Source organism: Phragmites australis, chromosome 12, assembly GCF_958298935.1.
Source record: "Phragmites australis chromosome 12, lpPhrAust1.1, whole genome shotgun sequence".
Lineage (NCBI taxonomy): Eukaryota > Viridiplantae > Streptophyta > Magnoliopsida > Poales > Poaceae > Phragmites > Phragmites australis.
In genome coordinates, this window is record NC_084932.1 from 14,085,697 (window position 1) to 14,112,093 (window position 26,397).

Here is a 26,397-nt window from a genome sequence, read left to right on the forward strand (position 1 = left end):
GATTCGTTTCGATAATCATTATTGATTCGAAGATACGACATCCGAGTTGAAATATTCATTTCGATCATCAGAGCGAAGTCTAATTAGTGAGATTTTAGTTCGGCTTTGAATTGGAAATAGTGTATCATTTCATGTGATACAGTTTCTGTTTAGTTTTCCGAAATATAGGCGTACTGATGGCGTGGACGTTATTCTTTTTCGGTAATTGGTTTAGGTGCCTTTGGCGTATTAACGTGCATCCTCTTTTATTTCGTCGTTGCGGCGTCGTTGTGCTAATGGTGTGTTTGTTCAGGTGGTGTGACCTCACGTCACGACTAGCGCCCAGCTTCATCGTCGGTAAAGGCAAGTGAATGTATTGTATGACTACGCTTTAATCTATTATTGGGTTGCCTACATTCTTTAATTACAATGCATTCATCTGATCTGAATAACTGATTATGAGTTGGTTACTATGTTGTTTACTTTTCCAGAAGTTTACTCGATGATTGATTTATGAAGCGCAGTAAGTACGATATGCCATTCTGCAGTTGTTCATTATTATTTTATGCAATGTTTTTTTTAAGTCTCAAGCATTTTCCGGGAGTTATGTTGGTTATGCTTGAAGCACGTCATACATATGCATCTCATGCATTGGAAGTTTGTCGTCGTCTTCTGGCCGCGACCGTACCGGTACAGTACCGTATGTCACCCGAGGAGGGGTACGGTGCACACCCTTACGTTACCCGAGGAGGGGTAAGGGTGAGGAGAGCATGTCATGTGCATGGTTATATCTTCTTATGAAATTCAATGAATCACTCGCATCAAATCTTATTTCCTTTAATTAGCTTGTATATAGATATATGTGCGGTTCTGAAGGCTTATACCAACCGAATGTTAAAATGTTTAATGTTATCGTTGGACTTGCTTAGTCATAATTGTTTCTCCTAGTGTTGGCGGTCTGTTTCATTACTAGTTTCTATTTAGAATTGTTAGCACATTCAGCGGTGGCTAAATAGCTTTTGTTAAAGTACCTTTCACTTGCTGAGATTTTCGAATCTCACCCGTGCTTTCTTTCCAGGTTCTTTTTGAGGTGTCAATCGCTTGCGGGATGGGTAGCTACACGTCGCCTGCACGTTCACCTTTTTTTTGGGCTAAACTGGATGCCCTGTCAGATATTGTATTTTGCCCTGTAATGTTTATATAGTAAGTTTGATGGTGGTTCAGTGGTTTGGTCGAGGCTTGTACCTCGTTTGCTAGGATCTGATTTTTGCTAGTGTGATATTCTATATCTGTTCTGTCTGGTTTTGTACCTCCACTTTCAGGGGAGGTGCTGCTGAAATTTTTTCTCAGCTTTCGGCAAATTTTGTAGGTTGGCCTAAGTGACCTTCCGGGCTTGTTTTGGTCCCCGGGGTGTTACACTCATCCTACGAAAGGTGTAGAAACAGGCCCAGTGTCACAAGTTATCGCCTAAGTAGGAAGGACCTTACATAGTAGTTGAAGTCACTCGACCTGGATCACTACGGCTATCTACTCCAAATGACGAGATACTCGAGCACTCGTGGAACATCGACAAACTCCAAAAGTTTTATTCATAGAAAAGGTAGGTTATAGGTAAGTCGATTACATTCGATTTGGTTATCTACTTGATTACATAATCTTTCACTTTTCCTCTAATTCGTGTGGCTAGTGCAAAATTAATAGAAAGGATTCGCCTAGATCTAGCAGATAGTGAAGATCCACCACCTCCGAAAGTTTGGAAGCATATGGACTCTCATTCACCCTTGAACGAGTCGAGGAACCTTTTATACTCCTCCCTCGAGTAGAAACTGATCACTCCAGGAATTGGCCACTGATCAGCATAAGGGCCAGGAAAAGTGACCGCGGTGAAGGCCCTACTGGAGCTGCTGACTGGCGCCGGTGATGCTGAGTGATCTTCTGCCTGGCACGAAGATGATCTGGAGATTGTCGCCAGAGAAGGCGACCACGCCTCCTTCGCCGGTGATGACTTGGGGGCCCCACCACCTAATACCTCGATGGTGGCTTGGTCGAGATCACCACCATCCTCATTCATCTCCGGTGCAGAGTGTTGTGCCGAGGCATAGGTCTTGATGTAACGACGAATGCGCTGAGTGAGGGAATGGCGACGATCTACGGTGGATGCTTCTTCCCTCTCCTTCTGAGGTCCGCTACTCGAGTCCTCATCATCGGAGGAAGTGATGATGATGACCTTAGGAAGTACCATGGCGAGAGGCCTAGAGGAGAGGACTTCTTGGATTGGCTCAAGAGGCGGAGATGCAATGGATACCATGGCTTCAAGCTCTAGGAGGCAATGGTAAAACAAAACAAAGGAGACAACGGACAAACAGCTTCAAGTTCCCTCTATTTATAGCGGAGGAAACGGGTCGTACTGTGTAAACGTAGCCATCAAGATCTGAAATGATGGCATTGCCTCGGGCTCGTAGCGCATTTGGTGGAAGTCGTGACGGTGTTATATCTTGTCTCATCTCTGCAAAGAGGGATGGACGGCCATTATGACGCGTCAGATCAATATTGCAGTGAAAACGAGTACAAATGGGAGTGGCATGTTTTAATTCCCACCTACCCAACGGTTCAAGTTTACTTGATAACCACATTGCAGTTATAACCATAACGCTAGGGGGCTTGCATTCTTGAGTACTCAGTCGAGAACGAGACTTATTCTTCGACCAACTCCATTATCGAGTATATGGTCGAGAACGAGTTTTACTCTTCGTCCAACTCCATTATCGAGTACATAGTTGAGAGCTATAATGCTGCTCTCCGATCAATGGTACAGGTATGTCCTCTTCTACTCTATGATCATGTAATTTCTTCCTCGACCATAGAGTCGAGGCTACATCGTAATACCATATTTTCTTTTATACATTTTTTACAAAATTTTATCTGGCTCTATGTCGATCACATTAAATAGAATCAACGGAGGCATGTGTTGGGTCGATGACGGACAACTACACCTCAGGAGGCATAACGGCACAGAGATTGTCAGACATCTCACGCCTAACGGCCAAAAGGGTTCTGAAGTCCTAGTTTGCATCGCGTGTGCTCTCTATTGAGTTCATGTTTGTATGCTGATTGAATGCACAAATTGATACAAGTTCACAAAAAAATCGATATGCTCTTTCTTTTTCTAGCTCTGTATTAGTCTTTTCCTCACTATTAAGGTCTTCTCGAGTACTCAAGGGCCACACATCTAATGGTTTATCTAGTTAAGATTTTAGGTGTCGACAAATGTGTAATCATATGGTCTTGAGAACGATGACAACATATCAGTTATTGCATCTATTTATGTTAATCCTATTTCATCGATAAGGAAATAGCTGACAAAAGTATAATAGACTGGCAAAGTGTAGTCTTGTTGCGTGCATTCTCATATCATAAAATGTGTTTTACAAGTGCCAAAACAGGATGGGCCATCAGTTTGAGGGACTCCCCTCACTATCGTCACTAGGCAGACTAAGCCTTAATGACTCGACAAAAGCTGGAACTACTAGCTGGATGCTCACTACAAGTTTTGCGGCCTCCTCGCTATTGCAATTATACCCGACTGTCACCAATGAGGTATCGAGCGCGGGTTATAACTCTTGAGGATACCTAGCAACGTGGCAGCGCTTGCAGAGGCTACTTGGGACATAAGGTTGAGGGTCTGCCCCTTCGGCTCTTAAAGAGCCAGAATAGCAGCATCCCTCTGAGCGATGTTAGCATCCCTTTCAGTCATCATTGCCTTCTTTTCAGCTCAAGCGGTGTTCACTTGATTCATGAGTCTCTCTCGATACTTGACGTCGTCGTCAATCTCCTTCATTGCGTCAGCAAGAAGTTTTTCCTTGTTTCTATAGGAGGACTCAAGGCCTGAAGAAGGTAAATCAGAAAGTAATTTTTGTTAGTCACCCAATAATCAAATCATGCACTTGTGATCAGGCATAGACTTACATTCAATTTTCTCCCTCTTGGCTTCGAGCTTCTTGTGGTGGTTGGCCTCGGCAACAGCTACCTGAGCGCTTGTAACCTGGAGAAGATTCTTTATCACCGCCCACGGATCATTGGTCGGTTTTGTTTCTCCTAAGCTGCAGATCTTCTTCAGGCGCGCTCGAGGCAGCATCTCTAATTGGAGCCGAGGCCGAGTCAACCGGGGAAGTCAGCCCCAAATGATTGGTCAAGACGCTGGCAGCCTTGGTTTGGACCTCAGTTGAGAGTCTGCAATCTACAGAATAAGGGAAGAGGAAAAGAAAAGACTGTCAGTAGACCAGTCGAGATCAAGATCCAGGACAAACCTTTTTGAAATCGGAAAGTGCGAAATGATGCTTGACTTTAGCCTTTTTGTGGTCACCTTCTTCGTTCTTAGTCCAGCAGGCGAAGCCGATGCAGAAGTTACACATAGACCAGGCAAAGCTAAGGCATCAGTAGCCTGCAAAGAACCAGATGATAAGAATTCATTATCGAGTGAAAATATGACCAACTAAACAGCGATAATTCGACTAAAATTATCTCTCTAGTCGAGTCATCAGGCATAAAGGTACCTCGAGTTGGCGATTGTGAGGACGCGCTAGATGTCCCTAAAAAAGCCACCCATGCAAATTCATCATTAGTAGAATGACTAAAAGAAAATCAATAACTCGAGAAGAGTTACCTTTTCAGTCGGGTCATCGAGAGTGGCGGTTGCTCAAGGAGGCGATTGGGCTGGTACACTCGCCGTTCCCTAACAAAAGGCCACTCATCCAAACCGAATGCATTCAAGTATCCACTTAATAGTTTGAAAGGAAATAAGAAGATAATAAGAACTTTGATCAGCATACCCGAGGGCTCCTTCGCTTGTGCTTGAGAGGGCTCGGATTAGGCAGCAGGTGAGAAGACGGGGTCACTCTCTTCGATCGAAGAGACCCCTCGGTCTCCTCATTGGTTGATCCTTTCCCCTTGTTGATGGCATCGGCAGAACAAGCATCATCGAGATCAAAGACCTCGCTCGACTGGATATGTTCTTGACGGAAGACTAGAGCCTGCAATCATACAGACAAGTTAGACCAAATAGACAATAATTGGTCCTACTTTTCCATCAAGAAATTCCTTACGTCTAGTCGAGGATTTGCTAAGAAGTAAGGCGGAATGCCACACTCCGGTGTGCTGGAAGAAAAAAGCTTGTTCAACCGGGTGGTGACATCCTGTGCAGGCAGGGCTAAAAAAGAGAAGAAAGGTTTACTCGACAAAGCTCAAAGATCATAGCAAAAAGAAATGGGTGAAGTGCTAACTAAGCCTTACATACGGCCGCATCCTTGGAAACATCCTCATTCCCACTGTATTCCCAAGCCAGGCGTGTTCGCGCCTTCAAGGGGCTCAATCTCTTACTAATAAAGTCTCTGGCCACGTGCCACCCAGTTAGACCAAATTGTCTCAGCATGCCAATCCTATTGGGGAAGTAGTTGGTGTGGTCGGACTCTCGATGCTCTTGTGTCCAAGAAAGATTTTGGACAGGAAAAAGACCTCTATACAATAAAGGAAAACCAATCGGATCGGGATTGGAGACGTAAAACCAAAGTTTCTTCTAATCCTTCGACCAAGAGGAGGTTAGGGGAACCAAGATATGGGAGTTTTTCATTCCAATCCTCAACTGGAAACCACACCCCCCGACACATTTATTTTCAATAATCCTCTTCAGTTTATAAAAATAAAAAAAGATTCAAACTTGGCTCGATGTCAAGGAAAGCCTTACAAAGATGAACAAAAACACTCAACATGGTGACGAAATTGGGGTTCACGTGGTGAAGTTCAATTTGGTATCGATCGAGCACATTGAGAAGAAACTTGAAAGGATGGATGTTAAAACCACAACAGAAGAAAGACTCGAAAACTATAAACTCATGCTCGATCTTGTAAGAGGGGAATCTCTCACCGGATGTCATCATCCATTCGACCAGGCTACGCAGTGGCACCACTCCTTCCGCTTCAAGTTCCGCCAGCCAAGATTCTTGCATAGCCGAGGGTATCCAGGCCTCGATCATGAACCTCGCCTCATCATACTGATCAGGCGAGGCGCCGGTGGCGCTGTGTCTGACCACTTCTCTGGCGAGGAGGAAGCCGAGATCTTCGAGGAAGAGCTGGGATCCATGGATCTAAAATTCTTTGTGGCGGTGGTGCGTGCTGGGGTGGAGAAAGCTGAGAGGCTTGTGTAGGAAGACTGGTGGTAATGATGAGGAATGGCCGTTGCAAGTTCGGGTCTTACGGGTAAATAACCAAAAAGTTACCACCTCTTCAACCACTCCCACCTTTACAACGCTTCGACTGGCGCGAAAGAGGAACGATGACAACGTGCGAATCTCTGCACGCCCTTCTGCCCGCATTAAATGTGCCTATACCCACTATTTCAAATTTTGAAAGGTTTTTTAACTCTACTTGAAGTCGGGTGTTGATCAGTTGAGTTCTTTAATCTTTTTCTTCAAGTCTCGAGTGCGGTTAGCCGCAGGGCGCTCGACCCGACTAAACTTCCACTTGATACTCGAGGAACGATCCGTCCATACTCAATTATTTTGACTATGAGCATGATCCACTTTACTCGACCAAGCTTAAACTTGGCAGCACTCGAGTTGGTGCTTATAGAAACCGCTCCTCCAGGGTAGAGTTAGGAGGCTACTGTCGAATATCTAACTATAGGGTATATACGCATAAGGAATACATCATACACAAACAGGGTATATACAACGCATATTCAGCAACTCTAGATATCACTGAACCGAATCAGCGGTACCTGATACACCCAGAATCAAGGAAGTATATACTAGAAAGGTTTAGATTGGTTACCCAACCCAATACGACTAGTATTCAAAACAGATCTAACTACTTGGACGTCAAGAAAGATAACTTCCTATGGACTACGGCTGTATAGAGGTCGGTACCTTACTCCTATATAAGGTGGAAAGGCTGAGGGGGAGGGTACAAGATGAAAGACACGACGAAACATATGAGAGAACAAGAGAGAGAGGAAAGCATCAACAAAGAATTTACTCGACAACTGTAGCTATAGGATAGATTAGAGCCAATCAACTCCTTGTAATGGTCTTAGTCATATTACTTGTACTCGAGATCATCAATATACAGAAGCAATACAATCGCAAGACATAGGGCATATAGTCGGAAACTAATATTCGACAAGTACAGAACACTTTCTTCTCGGAGTTCTCAATTAATTGTACAGTGTGATCTGGTTCTTTTTTTCGTCTTCTTTAATAAAGTTAACCGTTTGCAAACAATATTCCTGAAGGTATTAGGTCAAGTCTATACTAATGTAAACACACTTAGCTCCCAATATTAGAATGCAAGTTCAGTAGTGTATATAGGTATATACTGTATCTGTGTATGGCATCCAAATATCCAATCTTAAGTGTGCAGCACAGTAAGCAATGCCTTGGGGAAGATCTTGCGTCACTACGGTCCGTAACTGTCCAACAATAATTGCATTCATGACGTACTAATGTTTTTCTTTACTCCTCTCCAGTATTTTTTTTTTTTTGACTTAAGATTATTTTATTTTATTTTTTGCGCCGAGAGAACTCAGAATTGTTTGTGCGTACTAATGTGAACATATTCCGTCACTAATGACGGATAAAACTAATGTGGTATGGCCCTTTACTGCATCTGTGCCTATTGTCGTCCGCCGCTCCTTTTGTCCCTGCACTCTGTAGCTATATATCTTTAGAAAGCTATATTTACTATAACAAAAGTGAAGGATAATAATTGTTATTAGTAACGGTTACCGGATCATCACTCTTATTACATTACTAATGATGAATATAGCTTCTGAATATGTAAAGGACCATACCATTACAGTGTAAATTATTAATTCTTGAAATTGTACTGTAATTTGAAACAACTGTCTACTAGTTAGAGAAAATCAGCATGAAATACTAATCTAATTTGGTCAAGGGTGCAGAGTTTATCACAAATGGCTATAGTAACATAATAAAGAGAAAAAGGTTCTGTGTAGATATAAAGCATAGAATGATCCAGAAAAAAATTTCCCCCAAGATATTTAAAATTAATGGATGACTATTCCAACAAAATGTTAATCAGTTTCCATCACATTCAACTGCCACTCAGCTAAGAAATGCTCCCCGCTGAACTTGCATTTTGGACCTAGAAGGTTGAGATTTTGGTACTAAACTCAATAATTAGTGTTGCCAATGCCGTTTTTGAACAACAAGTAGTAAGTTGCGCTTCATTTTCTGCCAATCTAAACCATTGAGCCAGAACCTGAGCCTGCATGTTATGCCTCCTGTGAAATTGCATTATTGCAACATTGTCTGATGTCAATATGTAATAATCAATACTGACTACGGCTCTATTTAGCACAATTAAAATTTATAGGCTTATTCTAAAAGGCTGCACCAACTTTTCAGAAAAACGATTAGTTTTATAGGCTTAATTTTTAGGCTCTCAACACATCAATTTTTTACAAAAAAATTGATTTTAACTATCTTATCAGCTTTTAGTTTATTTTACTAGAAACTAACTTATTAGAAAAGTCAGAAGCCAGTAATAAGTTTGACTTTGTTTCAACTTATCAGTTTTTTTAAGAAGCAAAAGCTGTTGATAAGTAGAAACAAATATGACCTACTTTTTCATTCATTTCTAATTTCAATTGCATGATTAGAAGCTGTTGTTCAACATTTGTTTGAGCATCCATCTCATGTCCTATGAGCATTAGTTTCACTCTTGCCAATTAACACATCCAGTGCAACAGGACGAACTACGATAGTTGACTAAAACTATATGTCATTATATAAAGTTAACGATTCTCACCAGCAGCTCACCAGGCTTGAAGAAGACAGTCCGAAATTGATGGCCTTGAGCGAGAGCTCATCATCCTTGTTGGCGAGCAGGATGTTCTTGGGCTTAGGTTCCAGTGCAAGACCCAGAGCGAGTGACAGGCCTCGACCACCCCGACGATGATCCGTGTAAGCTGTGCGGCTTTGCGATCGCTGTAGTGGCTGCGCTGTATGATGCGGTCGAAGAGCTCGTTACCGGCGCAGAGCTCCATAACGATGTGCACGTAGAGCTGGTCCTCGTACGCGCCCTTGATTGGGGCAACGTTTTTGTGGCCGGAGAGGTAGTGCATGATGTGGATCTTACAGCGCACGTCCTTGATGTCCTCCCTGGCGATGAGCTTGCGCTTGGAGATGGACTTGCAGACGTATTCGATCCCCGTGGCTAGCTCGGTGCAGAGGTAGGTGGTGCCAAACTGCCCCTGCCTGAGCTTCCAGTCCAGCGCGTAGAGGTCGCATAGGTTGGAGGTGGGGTGGGCGAGCACTAAACCGAGGTCCGGGGACGTGCCCGCCTCGTCGTGCCTCATGGCGGCAGCGAGCGGTGCCGATATGTGGTTCCTGCAGGCGTTCGTGGTGGCAGGCAGCGTGGGCGGGAGGGAGGGCTTCTTTAGCGAGTCATCAGCGGCCCTATAGCCAGAGTCGTGGCGCTGCGACACGGTGTGCTTGAGGCTTGCAGGTACTTGGATCTAAGGGAACCACCGCATGCGTTGTCCATCAAGCAACGGGAGGCGCCCCTGACGCATCAAGCTCCGCGCGAGGGAATCTCTGATCTGGTCACACGAAAACGCCAGCGCCCCAAGCAGAATCTCTGATCTGGTTGGGGAAGTGACCGAGCGAGGAAAGAAAAGGTGGGTGGGATCCATGGGGGAGCAGGAATTTTAACGGGTTGGGCAAGCCGAAGGAAGCTACTACTGCTGCTACTTCATAGCTGCTTCTCTTCTCTCTGCAACCAAGGTGGCCAGTGCTACTAGGGTTGGAGAGAGATGGAGGGAGAGGGTGGGCTGGAGGATGCGGAGGCCGCCGTCACTAGTGGAGAAGGTGTCGATCGGGAGCCAACCGAGGAGAGGTGGAGGCGGCAATGTGGCGGTGGGAGGGGAACGGGGAGCGGAGTGCGAAGGGAAAGACTTTGGAACATGTAGAATCGTGACGTGCGAGAGAAACAGTGCATTCTAGACGTTTGATACGTATCAATGGCTCATGTTGTTTTTGCCCGTGCCGAGAATGCGACGGGATTCAGACTAGGAAGACATTACACAAAAGGGTAAAAACGTAAAATACGCTCCCGTGCTACAGCCTACATTCATTGCATCCAAGGGATGAAACGAAAACCCAAAGAAAAGAACGGTAACAATAGCATAATTACGGGGGGAAATAATAGATAACTCCGGCACCATTCCGACGTACTCACGCGCCGATCTTATCGAGGCTGTCGGACACGGCCTTCATCCGCGGCCGGCGCTCCGGATCCGCCTCCACGCACCCGAGCGCGACATGGAACGCTGCGACCACCTCCTTCCGCGCGCCGGTGTCCCGCAGCACGGCGGCGTCGGCTAGCTCCGACAGCGGCCGCGCGTCCTCGAACCCCTGCCTCACCCACCTCACGATCTCCGGCGCCTGCTGCTGCTTCTGCTCGTTGGGCCCCGGGAACGACGACGACGAGGAGGACGCGGACGGCGAACCGTGCTCCGGCGGCTTCCCCGTGAGCAGCTCGAGCAGCACGATGCCGAAGGAGTACACGTCGGACTTCTGGCTCGGCGGCCGCGCCCCCGGCGCGCGGGCCTCGGGGGCGCGGTACGCGCTGGGGCGGTCCAGCGCCGCGGCTGGCGGCCTCGCGTAAGGGAGCGCGCCGCCCATGACCCCGCCGGCTCCGGCAACGCAGTAGACGTCGGTGCAGCCGGCGATGGTGAGGAGGCGAGCGAGGCCGAAGTCGGCGACGAGCGCGTTGTAGTCGGCGTCGAGCAGGATGTTGGAGGGCTTGACCTCGCCGTGCACGAACCGGCGCGGGCTGCACTCATGGAGGTGTGCGAGCCCGCGCGCCGCGCCCTTGGCGATCCGCAGGCGCAGCGACCACGACAGGCTCGGCTGCCCGGACCGACCTGCACATACATCACGTAGATTTGCTGGTTCAAGTGCTTGTGGGAAACCAAAGATCGATCATGCTCAGAAAAAGAAATTATCCATTTTCTTTTTGAAAAAGGAAATGATCCCATGCCATTTTCTTCCGAGCTAAGCAGCTATGCCATTTCTCAGGCCCTATAAAATATAATTAAAAAGGATCATTTTGGAATAAAGAGTCTACAATTCCACTTCTCGGTGGTAATTGATCGGTCAATTCTAGTACGAAGAAGATGACCCTCAGTAATTATGCTCGTTTGAGGATTTTTATTGTGCTGGATTCTATGTGCAATTGTTATAAGATGTTAGAAACTGAAAGTGACGAATATTTAGGAGGAACAACAAGAAAGAAAACGAAATGCGACCCAAATTGGACCACTACTGTCCTGTTCGCAAAAAAAGAAAGTTGGTTATTTTTTTAATTTTAAAAAGAAAGTTGGTTTTTTGAAACCCTGGTCGCAACCCTGCATTAACTAGCATACTAACTATTGCTATCGTTTTATAGCACCGGTGCACATGATTGGGGAGGCTCGAAAGTTAGTAAACGTGCCGACGAAGCTGTGGTGGCCAGCGTGTTTTTACAGTTCATATTCATGCAAGGGTACTTTTACATGGACATGATCACTCTGACCCCAAAGGGGAGCACATAACTGATGACTCCGATCTACCATGACTAATGTTTTCCTATCAAAAATCGGCATATACTGACTGAACAGTGTAAAAAGTAGGGACGACTTTGTTTTCTTTTCTTTTCTCTGCTTTGCTTTTTGTTAAGCAGGCGATTTGGAGCGTACATTGCTCGACCGGACGAACAGCGTGCAGTTTGGTTGAACAGTCTTGTATAGTTCTTAAACTTTTGTGGTCTGTCTACCACAACCACAAATTCTAAGCTCCTTTTTCTTCCCTGGCTAATCTGCTCTGCCTTTTCTCGGAACCTTTCCCTACCCATCAACAACTTTTTCCGCCTCTAGACGCCGCAAGATGGTAGCTGCCAGGCCATGACCCTACACATGCATGGTTTTATGCCAAAAAGAATAAGGCGAGAGAGCCTTTTGGCTTCCCCTGTTTCTGGGTCAGTCAGAGAATGGACCGAACCACCTTTACCCCTGTTTATTTGCCCGTGGAGCCCTTGTTTTCGGCGTTTTGTCAAGAAAGTAACTGCAGTTAACCATAGCTTGCTAATGGCCATTTTCACTTCACCTCATCGACCGACCAAAGCCAGTACGCACGACACAGACAAGAACGGAAAGGCGATGCTGACATTAACTGATAAGGCAGGGCAGAGCGCCAGAGAGGGGAGCAATGGAATGGACCATCGACCGTCGAGTAGAGTAGACAGCGCCCAAACTTTTGCAGCGGCAGGCTCATCGGGCGTGGTCCACGCATGGATCGATGGCACGCGATATGCACCGACAACCACGCATTGCGCGTACCCTCCCCGGCTGGCCATTTTGGAAGCTTTGAACATTTCTTCCGTGTGCCAGCAGGCTGAATCGAGCCCGCATCACGGCAAAAACTCTTCCCTGACTCACTCATGCTCATCTCTAGTTTCCTACTTGGCTGGCACCAACGCAATATTTGGTACCTGTTCTAGCTTACCACAGCTCTCAATTTCTGCTGCCATGTACCCAACGGATGCTACATATAGAGCCGGTGCCATGTGTTTTCTCTCTCCTCATGGCAACCAGTCGCTCTTCAAAGTTCAAACAACATCCTATGGAAAATTTCTAATTCAATCCCTTGTTCGAATGCCTATATGCCCTAAAACTTCTATACAAATGGAACACTACGAAATTCCTTCGGTCCGAAGAGGCTCCATTGTAGAGACAACACATGATTGCATCATATAAATTACCGAATATCACTCCACACATTGCAACTTTGGTATGGTTTTTATGCCAAGGTTACTCGATGACAAAGCAAGAGGGTTCTCTCTACGTGACGAACTCAAAACAAAAATAACTAGATATTTGATTTGTTAGATTAAAATTCTGAATAGCCTATTTGTTAGATTAGAATATGTTATACAGATAACTACATATGATAGATAATTAGAAAATAAAAAATTAATAGGTGTTATATACACTAATATGGTAATGTTGGTCCGTCCCTTTTCTCTCCTAAATTCTCGCTCCAACTAAAAGTCCAACGTGGCAAAGCTACGGCTAACGTCGAAAAATTGGTAGTCCCAGTGTCGTGTGTTCTTCCTGTTCGTACCATCCTCATTTGTTACGGAGGTGGGATGTTACTTCTCAATGATCTATTTGGTCCCTACAGGAGATGATCACTATCCCAATCCAACAGAATACAGCCTTGCGCCGACCTGTTCATTTGTGCTCGAGCAAGAGACATAATCACCATTCCTTCAAAAAATTAAATATTGCCGTGATAGATCAACTCACTGGCAAGTGGACCCAAGGTGTCACTGACAAGTGGACCCGACGCTATAACTAGCTGATGCATATTCCAACCGAATAATTGACAGGTGGACCTGACAATATGAAATGCGCACGAAAAACAGAGTAACCGCGAGGACAGGGCAGGGGCACTCACCGCGCAGCGCCGTGGCGAGGTTGCCGTTGTTGACGAAGTCCGTGACGACCAGCTTCTCGTCGGCGGACCAGTAGTAGGCGCGCAGCCTCACCACGTTGGTGTGCCGCACCCGCCCGATGGCGCCGGCCTCCGCCGCGAACTCCCTGTACCGCTCTGGCGCTGCAGCGCCACCGCCGAGCCGCCGCACCGCCACGGGCGTCGTGCCGTTGCCCACCACCACCTTGTAAACTATCCCCTTCCCGCCCTTGCCCAGCACGTACGCCGACGACCGCAGCAGCTCGTCCAGCTCCATCCGGAACCCTTTGTCGATCGCCACCAGCTCGCCTTCTGCCCCTCCTCCGCCGCCGCTGGTGCCGCCGTTGCACTTGCCGTCGTCCGAGCATTCCGACGACGAGTCCGCGCACGCGTCGGCGCGCATGCAGGGGCACGGGAACAGCCCGCGCCCTTCCTCCTCCTCGTCGCTGATGCTGTTGATGGCCCCGCACCTGTTGCGGACCTTCCAGTAGACGTACACCACGATGACGCCGATGAGCGCGACGCCGGCCGCGTCGGCGACCGAGATGAGCACGATGAGGGTGGCCTTTATCGGCGGCCGGGGGTCCTGCGTGGCGCCGCGTGCAGCGGCTGAGGACGACGGAGGCGGTGGGGACGAGGAGGATGGAGACGCGGCGCGGCAGGGGACCTGGAGCGGGAAGCCGCAGAGTCCCGGGTTGTTGAGGAACGCGGTGGGGCCCTGGCTGGCGAGGGACCCCGATTGCGGGATCTCGCCGGAGAGATTGTTGAAGCGGAGGTCGAGCGTGACGGTGACCGGGAGGCGGCCGAGCTCCGGCGGCACCTCGCCGGAGAGGTGGTTGCGGGAGAGGTTCAGAGTGCCGGCGATCGCCGGGAGCCTGCCGAGGTCTGGCGGGATAGCGCCGCCGAGGTTGTTTGACGACAGGTCGAGCATTTGCAGGTTCGCCATCTCCAGCCACACGCCCCGCGGCACCTCACCGGAGAACGCGTTCTCCGCGAGGAGCAGCCGTTGCAGCTGCCTGCACCGCCCAAGCTCCGCCGGCAGGGCGCCGGACAGCGCGTTCCGTGACAGGTCGAGGTTCTGGAGCCGCGGGAGCGCGCACAGTGCCGCCGGGAAGCTTCCCGTGAGGTTGTTGTCGTAGAGGAACAGCGAGTGGAGAGAGGTGGCGTTGGCGAGCGCGGGAGGGACGGTACCCGAGAGGCGGTTCCCGTGGAGGTTGAGCCGGCGGAGGAAAGTCAGCGAGCCGAGCTCGGAGGGGACGTACCCGGACAGGTTCTTGCCCGCGACGGTGACCCCGACGACGCGGGGGCCGGCCGAGGAGGAGGTGTTGACGCAGGTGACCCCCTGCCAGCGGCACGGGTCCGCGTCGGCGTCCGACCACGCCGACAGCGCCGAAGACGGGTCGTCCGTCACCGCTGACTTGAAGGCCAGCAGCGCGAGCCCGTCCGCCGACAGCGCCGCCGACGGCGACGGAAGCACAAGAAGCAGCAGGAGTAGAGTTCCGAGTGAGTACAGTAGACTCCTCATTTAATGTCACCAATGTTGGCTCGCCTTGGCCCTCTGCAACTGTCGTTTGAGCTGCGAGGTAGCAGCTGAAGTGTGTCTAGAGAGAGGAGAGAGGAGGAAGATGGAGATGTGCAATAGTAAGCGTGTCACGATGTATGTAGTGAGAGGCGAGGCAGGGGAAGAAGCGTATTTAAGGGGCTGATGACATTGACAAGCATGTGGGGTGATTAATTAACGTACTGTTTGGTAAAATAGAATGATTATAACATGATTTTATTTATATATAGATATTTGTTTGGTGAGTAGTATGAAACGAGTCCATTTTAGTACCTTAGGTTGCCGTCAGTGTCACGTTTAAAATGGGATGGCTACGTTCTACTGTTTGTCTACTATTTTTTTAAATAGCTTCATCCTAAATCTTTGAAGAATATTTCCTCATTTTGAACTATTCAATCACACTGCTCTCTATACAAACAGCTCAAAAACAGTATACATCAACTCCGTCTCATCCCGTCCCACGAACCAAACACTATCTAAGCAATCGCTCTATCACTCCGTGCCATGCATCAGTACGAGCAACACCATGGTCGACAAGTGTCTTGTTTCCTTTTCCTCACATCAGCTAGCGATCTGACAAAGCGGGTCCCACCACACAATGCCTAGAGAGGTTGGTGACTGGCCAAACCGGTGTGGCCGATGCATAGTGCTCGTCACCGATCCAGTCCAAAATATGAGCATGGGCATAATTGTTGGGAAATGGATAGGCTGTGCTAGTCTTATACAAATTTTTTATTGTATTCACCTAGAAAATCATGCTAGTAGGAGATTATAGATCGTTATCGCTCGACGTATAGTAGAGCAGAAGGAGAGTAGGAGTAGACCGATCCAATGTCGTGCGTGCCAAACTTCTCGAGCAGCTTCTTGATCAAATCCGCGACCAGCCCCACGTAGGTGGTCATGCCCCTCAACCCACTCCGAGCAGGTGACCATGCTCCTCGACCAACTCCGAGCAGGTGCATCGACCAGTTCGTCACGGTTGGCGACCAGTTCTAAACACGTCACGTTTAACTCGCCAAGAATATGAGCGCCACAATAGCAACAACGCCTCTATGGTATCCACACGTACTGGGTAGAAACGTCGAGCGCCGATGTGCTAGCACCGCACGCGCGGCTAGGGTTTTGGAAGATCGTATGGAAAGCTGTGGCTAAGGTTTCGGAGTGGTTCAACCTCTGCACGCCCTACCTACGGCTCTCCTTATATAGAGCTCGCTAATGAGTTCTCACATTGAAAACCCTTTAAGACTCTAACTTCTCATTAATTATAACCCAATCAAAACCAATATACGAATCCAATTCGTATGTTTTGTTCCAACCCATTAAATGTGTGACCTGTTAGGTTCATATACAAATAGCTACAACTCAGAATCCTTTTCAAACCGAAATCAATAGCGGTGCCTAGCAAGATATATTGACTCCCGAGTATACGGAATAACGTTTGAGAGTATCAAAGTATGCCATTACATATTCTGGGACCCAATGACGATCTTAGGTCTAAGGGTTATTTAGATACACCATTTAAGATAATAACTAATGGCATATCATAAATAACAATTCTAACAATATCTCAAGGTGAGTCTGTCTAACATCATGTTCTCTAACATAAATATTCACATTATTGATTTTGTATTTTTATACATATGATTTATGAAATGTGATCATCAACCATCACAATAATATGCGACCATGGATCGACTAAGAATAACATCATGATATAAACAAAGAGTTTTATAAATAAGTCACATACTGGTCAATCAATGTAAACGATAATCATTCTTGAAATAACACATTATTCGATAGTATATGAACATAGACGTGTAATACAATCATCTCTATGATTATAATTTTTTACAATTTCATGAAAAAAATATCTACTAAAATTTATTGAAAAACAAGAATTTGAACAGTCAGGTCTAGCTTTATGCTGGGTCCCCTGCGCACACCTGCATTGCAAGCGTTTCGTTTTCGAGCGCGCGGTAGTGAGGAGGTGGTTATGATTGGCGGGACCGGAGGTGGTTAACGGCCGGGTAGCATGGGTGGAGGAAAGAAAGGCCGAAAGGGGGAGAGCAGCGGTGGAGGGGAGTAGAAGGGAAGCAAAGCCGAGGTGGTGCGTGAGCTGTGCCGCTTGTGCGTCTGCGCGCGGGGAAAGGGAGCCGGTGTGTGTGCTCGAGAGGGTGGCGGAATGATGAGGGAGAGGCGTTGCGGGGAGGCGAAGGAGAGGTGGACTAATCCTGCGCGCGCTTGAGTGGCCTGTTTGGTGGGTAGTGATCTGATGATCAGGATGTTGCGTGCTGAGATCAATTAGAATCGTCGTTGATTGGCTTCCTTCGACCAGATCGCAGGGCTGCAAAGGATCCTGCTTTGGCGACACACCACAAAACGATGCCCTTTTAGCCCGCCTTCGAGTGTCACTCCTTTGTCATGTATCAAATTCATGCAGAGTTTCAGGTTACTGCAGCGATCTTGTATTTCACCGGTAGTTCTGCCCATTGGTATCAGATTTTCAAGGATACAAACTGGGTCATCAGTTGGGAACAACTTAAGGCCGCACTTATTCAACAATGACAAAGCATTAACTATGACCATGTTGATTTATCAGTTCATATTAGGGCTGAAGGAAGAATTGCATCATGCTGTAGAGTAGAATTGCAGTTAGTACAGGAAAGGTGTGGGAGGGGGGAAGGGAATTGGGCACCAGGAGAACTATGGAAGGCAAAACAGTTAAATGAGTATAGGAAAGCTCATGGTCTTTGTTTCAAATGTGGAGAGAAATACTCACCAACTCATAAGTGTGCTATTACTGCACGTGCTCAGCTAAACTCCATTGCTATTGAATCTGGTGATGGTGGTGACATTCTGTCTGATGAAATTCTTGATGCATTGGAAAATTATGATTTCAGCATAATGGAGGACTACTATATCTGAGATCATGCTGTGGCTGGTACTGAACAGCCAAGATCTATTTGGCTGAGTCCTTGGTTAACAATCAAGTGATGGTCAGACTCATGGATTCAGGCAGTAGCAACACTTCCATCAGTTCTCAGTTTGTGGAGAGAACCAAATGTTCTGTCCAAAAGATCTCCCCACTCGGAGTTAAAGTTGATAATGGTGACTCATTCTGACGCGCCAAGGAAGTGAAGGACTTGAACTGGTAGATACAAGAGCACACTTTCATCAATGACGCCTAGGTGTTGGATCTGGGAGGTTATGACATGGTGCTTGGGATGTATTGGTTGGAGCAATTCAGGCCCATGAACTATGATTGGTTAGAATTTCAATGTCAGGGCAAGTTGATTCGGTTACAGGGTGTCAATTTGAGTGTGTTGCCAAATGGCATCACTGTAATTGTGGCGAAATAAGGGTCACGTGGGCCCGAGCTGTAATTGAGAGATGAGAGGGGATAAAAGGAGAGGCTGACTGTAACAGAAGACTATCGAAAGATAAGTGGAATTTTCCCTCCTCAATCTATCTCTGTCACCTGCCTAACTCTGTTCTTCTCCTACCCTGGATTCTGCTTGTCCCCCACCCCCAACTTATCTACCTATTTGTTCGTGATTCCGACGCAGACGAACCTCTCGACGGCGATTGTCATCACACGATCCTACTTAATAGGTGTGGAGGATACAGAGTAACGGTTTCGCGTGCCATATTGTTTAGGCAGGAGAGTGTACGTCATAACATCCACGTCAAGAGTAGGCTATGGTAACAAACAAAGGATGGAGGCTAGAATGAGAGAGCTGGAAATTCTGAGCAAGCGTTGATTGCATCTCAAGCCAATAACCATTCAGGAAAGGCATGAAAAGAGGGGGAAATATCCACAAAAGTCTCCGAACAGCAGCTGCATGCTCGGTGGCGGCCACCCATCTTTAAGATTTTGGTGAAGGAGTCTTAATTTTGGGGTTTTTGTTGATCTAAGGCAAGTAGGCTAGTTCTAGCTAGCTATGATTTCATATATTGACCTAGATTTGTTAATTAATTGGGCTTTAGGTGTACTAGGAGATGCTTATGGGTCTATCCTTTTGGAGCTCTAATGTTAGATCAAAATCTTGGTTCATGGTGGGGATGAATATAATTAATTTCAGGTTTAGATCTAATTTAATCTTTGTTTCATGGTGAATGTGTTCATGAAGGGAGAATTTTGTATTTAGCTAGGTAAATATGGCTAGCTAGCTATTACATGAGGAATTTTCATCTTCTTTGGATGAAATTAGCTACACTGTTGTTTTAGGTATATTTTTATCTAGCTTATTAATTTTCAATTGTATAATTAATTAATATTTTTTGTTAAATTTGTAGATGGATCAAAGATAGATGTATGATGATCCTAGTTTTGGCAAACTGTACATCGATAGCGTGCATACTTTTCTCAGAGTCGCTTAGGACAAGTTGAAGAAGAAGTGACGGCATATACATTGCCCATGCATTGATTGTGATAATAAAAGCACATTTGATTCTAATGGGTTTTACCGAGGGTATAAATGTTAGATCAAGCACGGTAAAGAGGGGGATAACACCACCCGACAGATGTTTAATGCTGTTAGATCGCAGGCTGGACGATGGTGCTTTGGTGACACGACAGAGTGATGCCTTTTTAACCGAAGCTGGTTAGGTGCCGCAACAATTTTCTAACGAGACGTGACTTGGTCCAAGGAGTGAGACTGGCCAAGCAAGTGTTTTTCTAGCATTGATGTGAGTACGACACTCCGTCGTCATTCCCTGATGAAGAGTGACTAGCAAGCACGTCGCCTGATGATTTTGGGTCGTGTCGACGCTATCCTACTTACTAGGTGTGGACGAACGGTTTTGCGCGTGATGCTGTTTGGGCAGGAGAGTGTTATAGCATCCACGGGAAGAGTAGGCGATCATAGCAAACAGAGGATGGAGGCTTGAGAGAGAGGTGAAAATTCTGAGCGCGTCAGTGGTATCGAGACATTTTGAATACCTTCAGATGCAATTTCTTTACAAACTTGTCAAAGCCATCATTTCTTTCATCTACCGAAATTCTCGAGAAGATCTGCCTGGCTACCCATGCACACCTAGCTACCTAGGACTCAACTATATGAGAACTGACACATGCGTCATTTGAACTCCAACCACCGTAAAGAGTAAACTGACAGCAACTCAAGTGTAAACAAACAGCAATCCGTCTCATCAAGACGCACAGAACAAAAGTAATGTTCTACAGCAATAGACTTACATAAAGAATGTCCATGGAGAGGAAGGGAAAGTGGACGAAATAAGGGCAAAATTTAGCTGTATTTGTGCCTCCAACTAATCTTAGCTTTGTCGAGCCGACAAAGACTATGCTTAACCCAGCTTGTCATATCAATACATTTGTCTGGATTTGAATCCTCACAAAATTTACAAAAACTGGATATGCGCATTCATATAGTGCAGGATTTGAGCATATTCTCGTAAACCCATGTTTGTTTAAGGGTCCCTTTGTTTAATCAGCTTATCTGCTCTGAGCTTCTAAAGCTCTGAATTTAAATTTAAAAAATTCCTTTGCCATCGCTGAGGTGAGGGTAAAGTTTCTTCTGATTAGTTTCGTATTAAAATAGACAACTAATCATACTTCATAATAAACACAGCTCAAAATCGATGTCGTTTCATCTTGAATCGAGTGTTAGCAAAAGTTTTTTTGATTGAGATTTGACACCCTATCTTTGCAATGAACATTTTTTCCATCTCTGCTCAATAGCAACAAGAAAGCTATTCATCGCTGAGAGAATACGCACTATTAACAGAATGTGAAAATTACAAACGTGACATGCAGAGCCTATTAATTTATTGACAGCTCACGAAGAAAAAGGTTCATATATATATGCACATTTGAATTGTATTTGTTTTTAGCATAAGACTAGGTAGGACGCAACCTTATTCTGCTTGCGCTTCACCTTCATGAACAAGGAGATAATTCAACTCCTAGAGAGCTCAAGTCCTTCCTTAGAACCTCAGCATTTTTAAAATGCAACCCAACCATTCCTACACTAAGAGCTGCTTCAATGTTGGACATCCTGTAGCGGTAAAAATTCAGAACAAGTGACGAAAGCCATTCTCTGGACAACCAATACTAGAGTTACATCAATAACCACTAACCTGTCATCAATGAAAATACAGCTTGCTGGATCCACATTGAGATGATCCACGGCATGAAGATAAAAATCAGGCGAAGGCTTGCGTTTTCCTGCATGATGTAATGATATTATGATATAGCAATTCCGCAAGATTAGAGCCAGCATTTTCATTTCATATCTCTATATTAAGCAGCCATTACACACAATTATAATGGTCTAGAATGAAAACACAACAAATAACTAGTACCCTACTGCCCCATTGCTTAACGGTTAAGTTGGCAAGAACCATATCATCCCCAGATTTAAATGTTAAGCAACATTCCACACTCAGTTCAAAGTAATCAGGTATAGGCATATAAAAACAGAACAATTTCATTTTCCTGACCGGCAAGACGCCATAGAAAGAAACATCAGCAAAGCTACTTCAGCTTTGCGATGAGGAAAATTATAGGATCAATGCTTAGCCTATTGCTTACCATTAAATTGGCTATGTTATGGACTCTCTGTGGGCCACACCTAACAGCAACGCCATGTCCGTGCTAGCAGCGGCAGCAGACAGGCCATGCACATCAAGAAGGCAATATAAGGAGGTTACGGATCTGTTAGCTAGTTTGTTTACTATAATCAGATCAGAGGGACATAAGATTTTGCTAGGTGGTTTGTTAGCTTAATACTTTAAAGGGTGCCACCTGTAACAGAGTAAGGAAGCAATGGATTAGTCTTCCTCAAGTTAAGATGGCTCAGAGCCTCTTTGCTGCGGCTGGGATGTTTCATTGCTGCACCAGAAAAGGCAACCAGGACTCCCCTCTACGCCATCCATACTCAACCTAAGACTCATTCTCTTTCATCCTCCACTCACCTTCCACACACCACAAGCCTAAACATGCTAACTGAAAGCATAAGTCCAGAGCCTGCACAGAAATGCCAGTGGGTTTCTATTTATTTTGAGAGGAATGCAAAAGATTCTTATAAAGAGCATTGGAGCAAAAAGGTCACTATGAGTAAATGTAAGCTCGGGCCAATGTAGGATTATATCCAAACTTTCAGAAACTCCCAGACGAACTGGACCTCTAATAGCATTGGGCCAATACCATTAAGGTGCCTTAATCCCTTCTTCTATTTATTATTCAATTTGTTTCCCCTCCAATCTTTTCTGTGGTACCCCTATCACTTCATCCAGAAAGAGAGGATGTAATTCTCTTCCGTGCTCCACCTTCCATCCTTGGGATGCCAATGTCACTTGTCTAATTTGGAACTTGCATCTTGCACTAATATACTTGAGCAATCAAATTCTTGTGGTAGCATGCATGACCTGCTCCACCTCCACCCCTTCCACAGTTTCACTCCACCCAGTGATAAAGGACCACACTCCCTGCTGCGTACTTCATCCTCCATCCTTGCCATGTGAATGTCTCTCGTCTACTTTGGGGCCTGCATCTTGCACTGATACTCAGAAATCAAACTACTACGTGATAGCATGCACAAAGGTTGCTGCTCAGCAGACAGATTGCTGCGAAAGTGGCAGCGTTTTGTCTTCCACACAATGTTCACGGATGCGGCCTGCTGTTGTTGAATCGAGGTTACCTTAACCATCCAGCCAAAAGGTACTTTTTACTTCCAGCCACCCATTGACATGTCACTGAACATTAATTCTATTGTCATAGTATGTTATGTATTGTATTGTGTATTCCTACGAAATTCAAGGCCTGATCGTATGCCTTTGTGTACATTCATGGTGATAAAGGCAGTCATGTATATTCATACAACCCAATCATGCATTGTGCTCTTGCTTACAATTTTTTTGAGTGATTATTTCCCTAAATTTATATCATAACATGGTGACATGATAATTGCACCACATTGCTGTTTGCTCATTGAGAATTTGTTCTCACCCTCATCTTCTTTTGCAGCAACCAGCAAGAAAGTAGGCACATTTAGCTCGTAAAATTCCATCATAAGGTCTTGAAATTGAACATATTACATCTACCATGAGTTTAGTTTAATTCTTACATCTGATTCCAGAAAACCACCTCCTTGGAAATTTGGGGTTCGTTTATGCTGAATTGCGGATAAAGAATAATTTATCTACATACTCTGATAATTTATGTTATATTAGGTTATGGAGTTATTTTATTAAATAGTATAATGTCATACGGCTTGGGCTATTGTGCCTACATGAGACTCTGTATGGCAGAAATCCGAAGTTGACAGGGTAAACAAATGGGCATACCTTACATTTCTAAGGACTTGCTTTGAGATGTAAAACTGAAACTCTTAAATTAGACGATTAAGTTCAGCTCATTCTACATTCTAGTATTACTCACTAAAGAAGTTTGTCCCTGAAACAATTGATTCTACAAACATGCATCTCAAGAAATTTGTACTTCATAGAGGAAAAGAAAATAAATTTGACAGATTATTACCAACTAGACAAGAACAGAATGACCAGGACAAATACTTCGAGAGCTTTAACTTGTCCTCAATTAACTGGTACCTACAAAACACATCTCAGGAACAAGTATGATCAACAAACGTGCCAAAATAAGCTAAAACTCACCAGACTGGATAATTTGTAAAAGCATGAATTTCATAGTTATTTTGCTTCAAACAGCAAAGAATGTCTTCAACTCCATCAATATACTCGTATGCTCTCACCATGCTCTCTTTGAGACCTGCAAGACATTAAAAAGGATTAAAACCACAGACTACTTTAGGTGAGAGAAAAAAGATATTAATTAACCACAGTTTGAGAAAAGACCTATATATCATAGTAGGTTTTGGAAATTAGACATGCACCAGTATCAAGAGGTACCATTGTTAGTTAATATTTTTACTATTGCAAGCAGGCTACAGAAAATTGCGCAACAACGCACAAAATCAAGACATTAAATTCTGTCTCTTATATGCAGTACGGTCAAAAGCGAAAAGCACACTTTGAAGAATGTGATTTATCACTGCAGTCATAACGGAACAATCTGTACCCTCAGTGGCACATCTATTTTAATCTTCTCACCTTCCAAATCAAAAGATCTACCATCATTGAAGAACTTTTTGGCCAGCTCAGTCTGAAAGCATCAAACAAAATGACAAAACTGTGATCTCCATGTTCTATGGTGAGGGGAAACTGGTGTAAAATGCCAGGTGGTAGAACATGTAAAGAAAGTATGGATTATGTTCATGCCAACAGTAAATTTGCATCATGTAGAATCAATCACATTTTTAACTGGTTCTTTTCTCGTTCCCTAATTAACATACTTTTATTTCCTTAGTACAGAATGTAGTTCAAAACTTCAATTCTGTAAATTTTACCTTTTCTTATGCAAACTCTATGCTCGAGTACCATTTATAGACTATGTATCTAATGGTAGAACAATAATTCAAGCTTCCATAGCTCGTACCTCATTAATTAATCCCATCTCGAATTCCAACCATGCTGTTGGATGCTTGCTTTCTAGGAGCTCCTTCATGGACATTCTAAAAATAAATAAAAATTGGGATAACTATCAGAAAGCATGTAAAACAATAAGGCTGAAAATTTTAAAAAGAAACATTAACACCAGCACTACGACATACACGAACTGAGCCAGTAATTTTACAACAATTATTGAGGATTTGAGGTACTACTAACGCACAAGGAGGTACCAAAAGTAATCAAAAGAATAGTTGTTGGCACCTAATTAATTAGACTTTAGAAGCTCCATTACATGAAACATAGTTACATTCTGCAATGTTGCACTAGTTAATCCTTTCATGGATCACATGGATCATTGTCAAATTCTGAGATTTTACCCCTAATGAATCATTTCACCAGTCACTTTGAAAGTTTGTAAATCCCGACTAAAGAATCCTTTAGGAAACAAATCCACGAGCTATAAGAATCAGCCACAACACAACCTAAGTCCAATTCCTACAAAATTGACGACTAACCTCTCACTCTAAAACGAAACACAATCAACGACTACCACTACAACATCCTACAAGTAAGACCGTAACAGGCATTCCGTCGAGCATGTAAGAGTCCTGCCTAAAGCACAACTATTCGCAGAAACAGATAACAACAACGGAGGGGGCAAGGGGGGAGGGGGGTACGGAACTGGAAGAAGGCAGGGGTGTGGTGGTAGAAGGGGTCCCGGACGACGGTGTCCATGACGTCGAACAGCAGCACCGGCAACTTCCTCGGCCGGGACGCCGCCTCCGCCCCAGCCGCCGCCGGATTGATGGCGGAGGACAACGACATGGAGGATAGAGGCGGCGGCAGCGAGGAGGAAGAGCCAGCGCCGGGCTTGGGTAGGGAGGCGCGGTACGGGGCGCGGGGGAGCAAGGAGACCATGAAGCCAAGCAAGGGGTGGGCGAACGGAGGAAGAGAGGACGAAGGCGAAAGTATCTGGCAGCACCTCACAGGCTAGTGGAAAAGGCGGACGTCAGAAAAATCCGGATTCGGCCGGGGCTTTGTCCGGGCGGGTAAAGAAAGGGACTTTTTTTTATTTTAGTCTTTTTAAAATTAATATTTTAATAACAGCCTGTCGATATCTAAATTTTCAGAACTGATCTCTTTTATCATATCAAAGTGTCTAACGTGACTCTCTAACGTACCAATATAGTCATGCCATATTTATCGATGTGATCAAAGTGGTCACGCTAACAAAAACCCTTACGTCTTTACATGTGGGTTTGGCATGGCAGCCTGAGTCACACCAAATTGGTTGGCGTGACTCGGATGAACAGTATTTTCACGAATAAATAGTATTTTCAGCGGTTTCAATGGTTTGCTTTCTGCTTTCTCTATTTGAGTAGTGAGGTTGCTGTATTTTAAAATTTATGAAACTTTTTTTTATGTCCTATAATTCATGATAAATTCATTTTAAAAAGATTCACCTCAATACCCTATCTAGGTTTCAAAATAAAAAAACTCCAAAAATAATTACTATTAATTTTTAAGGCCTCAAATAAATTCCAAAAATCTGAAAAAAATCACTAATATTTCTCTCATGTAGCATAATAATTTCTAAAATTATTTTTAATCTTAAATTATTTGATGAAAAAGTAAGTTTTTTTTTACAGCCCCCTCTAGTCTGGGTGGATTTTGTTGGCTGGGCTGGATCTAGGTCGAGATTTGTACTAGCAAACTTGTTCCTCTAAAACGAAGCACTGCTCCTCTAAAAAAAAACCTGAAGCACTGCTAGTGACCGGACTAGCTTCTGATAGTTTAGCAGCCGTTAGATAATCGTTCAAGCAATCTCTCAGCCATTCA

At 45.0% G+C, this 26,397-nt stretch overlaps 2 protein-coding genes and 1 pseudogene across 2 annotated transcripts; all 3 read right to left on the minus strand.

The window, feature by feature from the left end:
* Positions 1 to 4,197: 4,197 nt before the first annotated feature.
* On the minus strand, positions 4,198 to 9,967 carry LOC133886345 (calcium-dependent protein kinase 13-like; annotated as a pseudogene).
* Positions 9,968 to 10,087: 120 nt separating this feature from the next.
* LOC133887326 (receptor protein kinase-like protein ZAR1) lies at positions 10,088 to 15,174 on the minus strand. The gene is made up of 2 exons (XM_062327258.1): positions 13,494 to 15,174; positions 10,088 to 10,921 (listed from the first exon to the last, which is right to left on the minus strand). The coding sequence occupies exons 1-2, from the start codon at positions 15,031 to 15,033 to the stop codon at positions 10,230 to 10,232; spliced, it is 2,232 nt and encodes a 743-aa protein (XP_062183242.1). The 5' UTR covers positions 15,034 to 15,174; the 3' UTR covers positions 10,088 to 10,229.
* A 5,618-nt stretch (positions 15,175 to 20,792) lies between these two features.
* On the minus strand, positions 20,793 to 25,584 carry LOC133887067 (flavin mononucleotide hydrolase 1, chloroplatic). Its single transcript, XM_062326978.1, is given in 8 exon segments — positions 20,793 to 20,977; positions 20,979 to 21,086; positions 21,169 to 21,256; positions 23,570 to 23,640; positions 23,704 to 23,818; positions 24,160 to 24,211; positions 24,545 to 24,620; positions 25,241 to 25,584. Coding segments are annotated over 8 exon segments (777 nt in total). The 5' UTR covers positions 25,477 to 25,584; the 3' UTR covers positions 20,793 to 20,946.
* Between the last annotated feature and the right edge of the window lie 813 nt (positions 25,585 to 26,397).

Coding starts and splice junctions, on each gene's coding strand:
- LOC133887326 (XM_062327258.1), bottom strand. CDS start 15,033: ATGAGGAGTCTACTGTACTCACTCGGAACTCTACTCCTGCTGCTTCTT. Junction 10,922..13,493: donor CCTCGCCACGGCGCTGCGCG/GTGAGTGCCCCT, acceptor ATGTATGTGCAG/GTCGGTCCGGGCAGCCGAGC.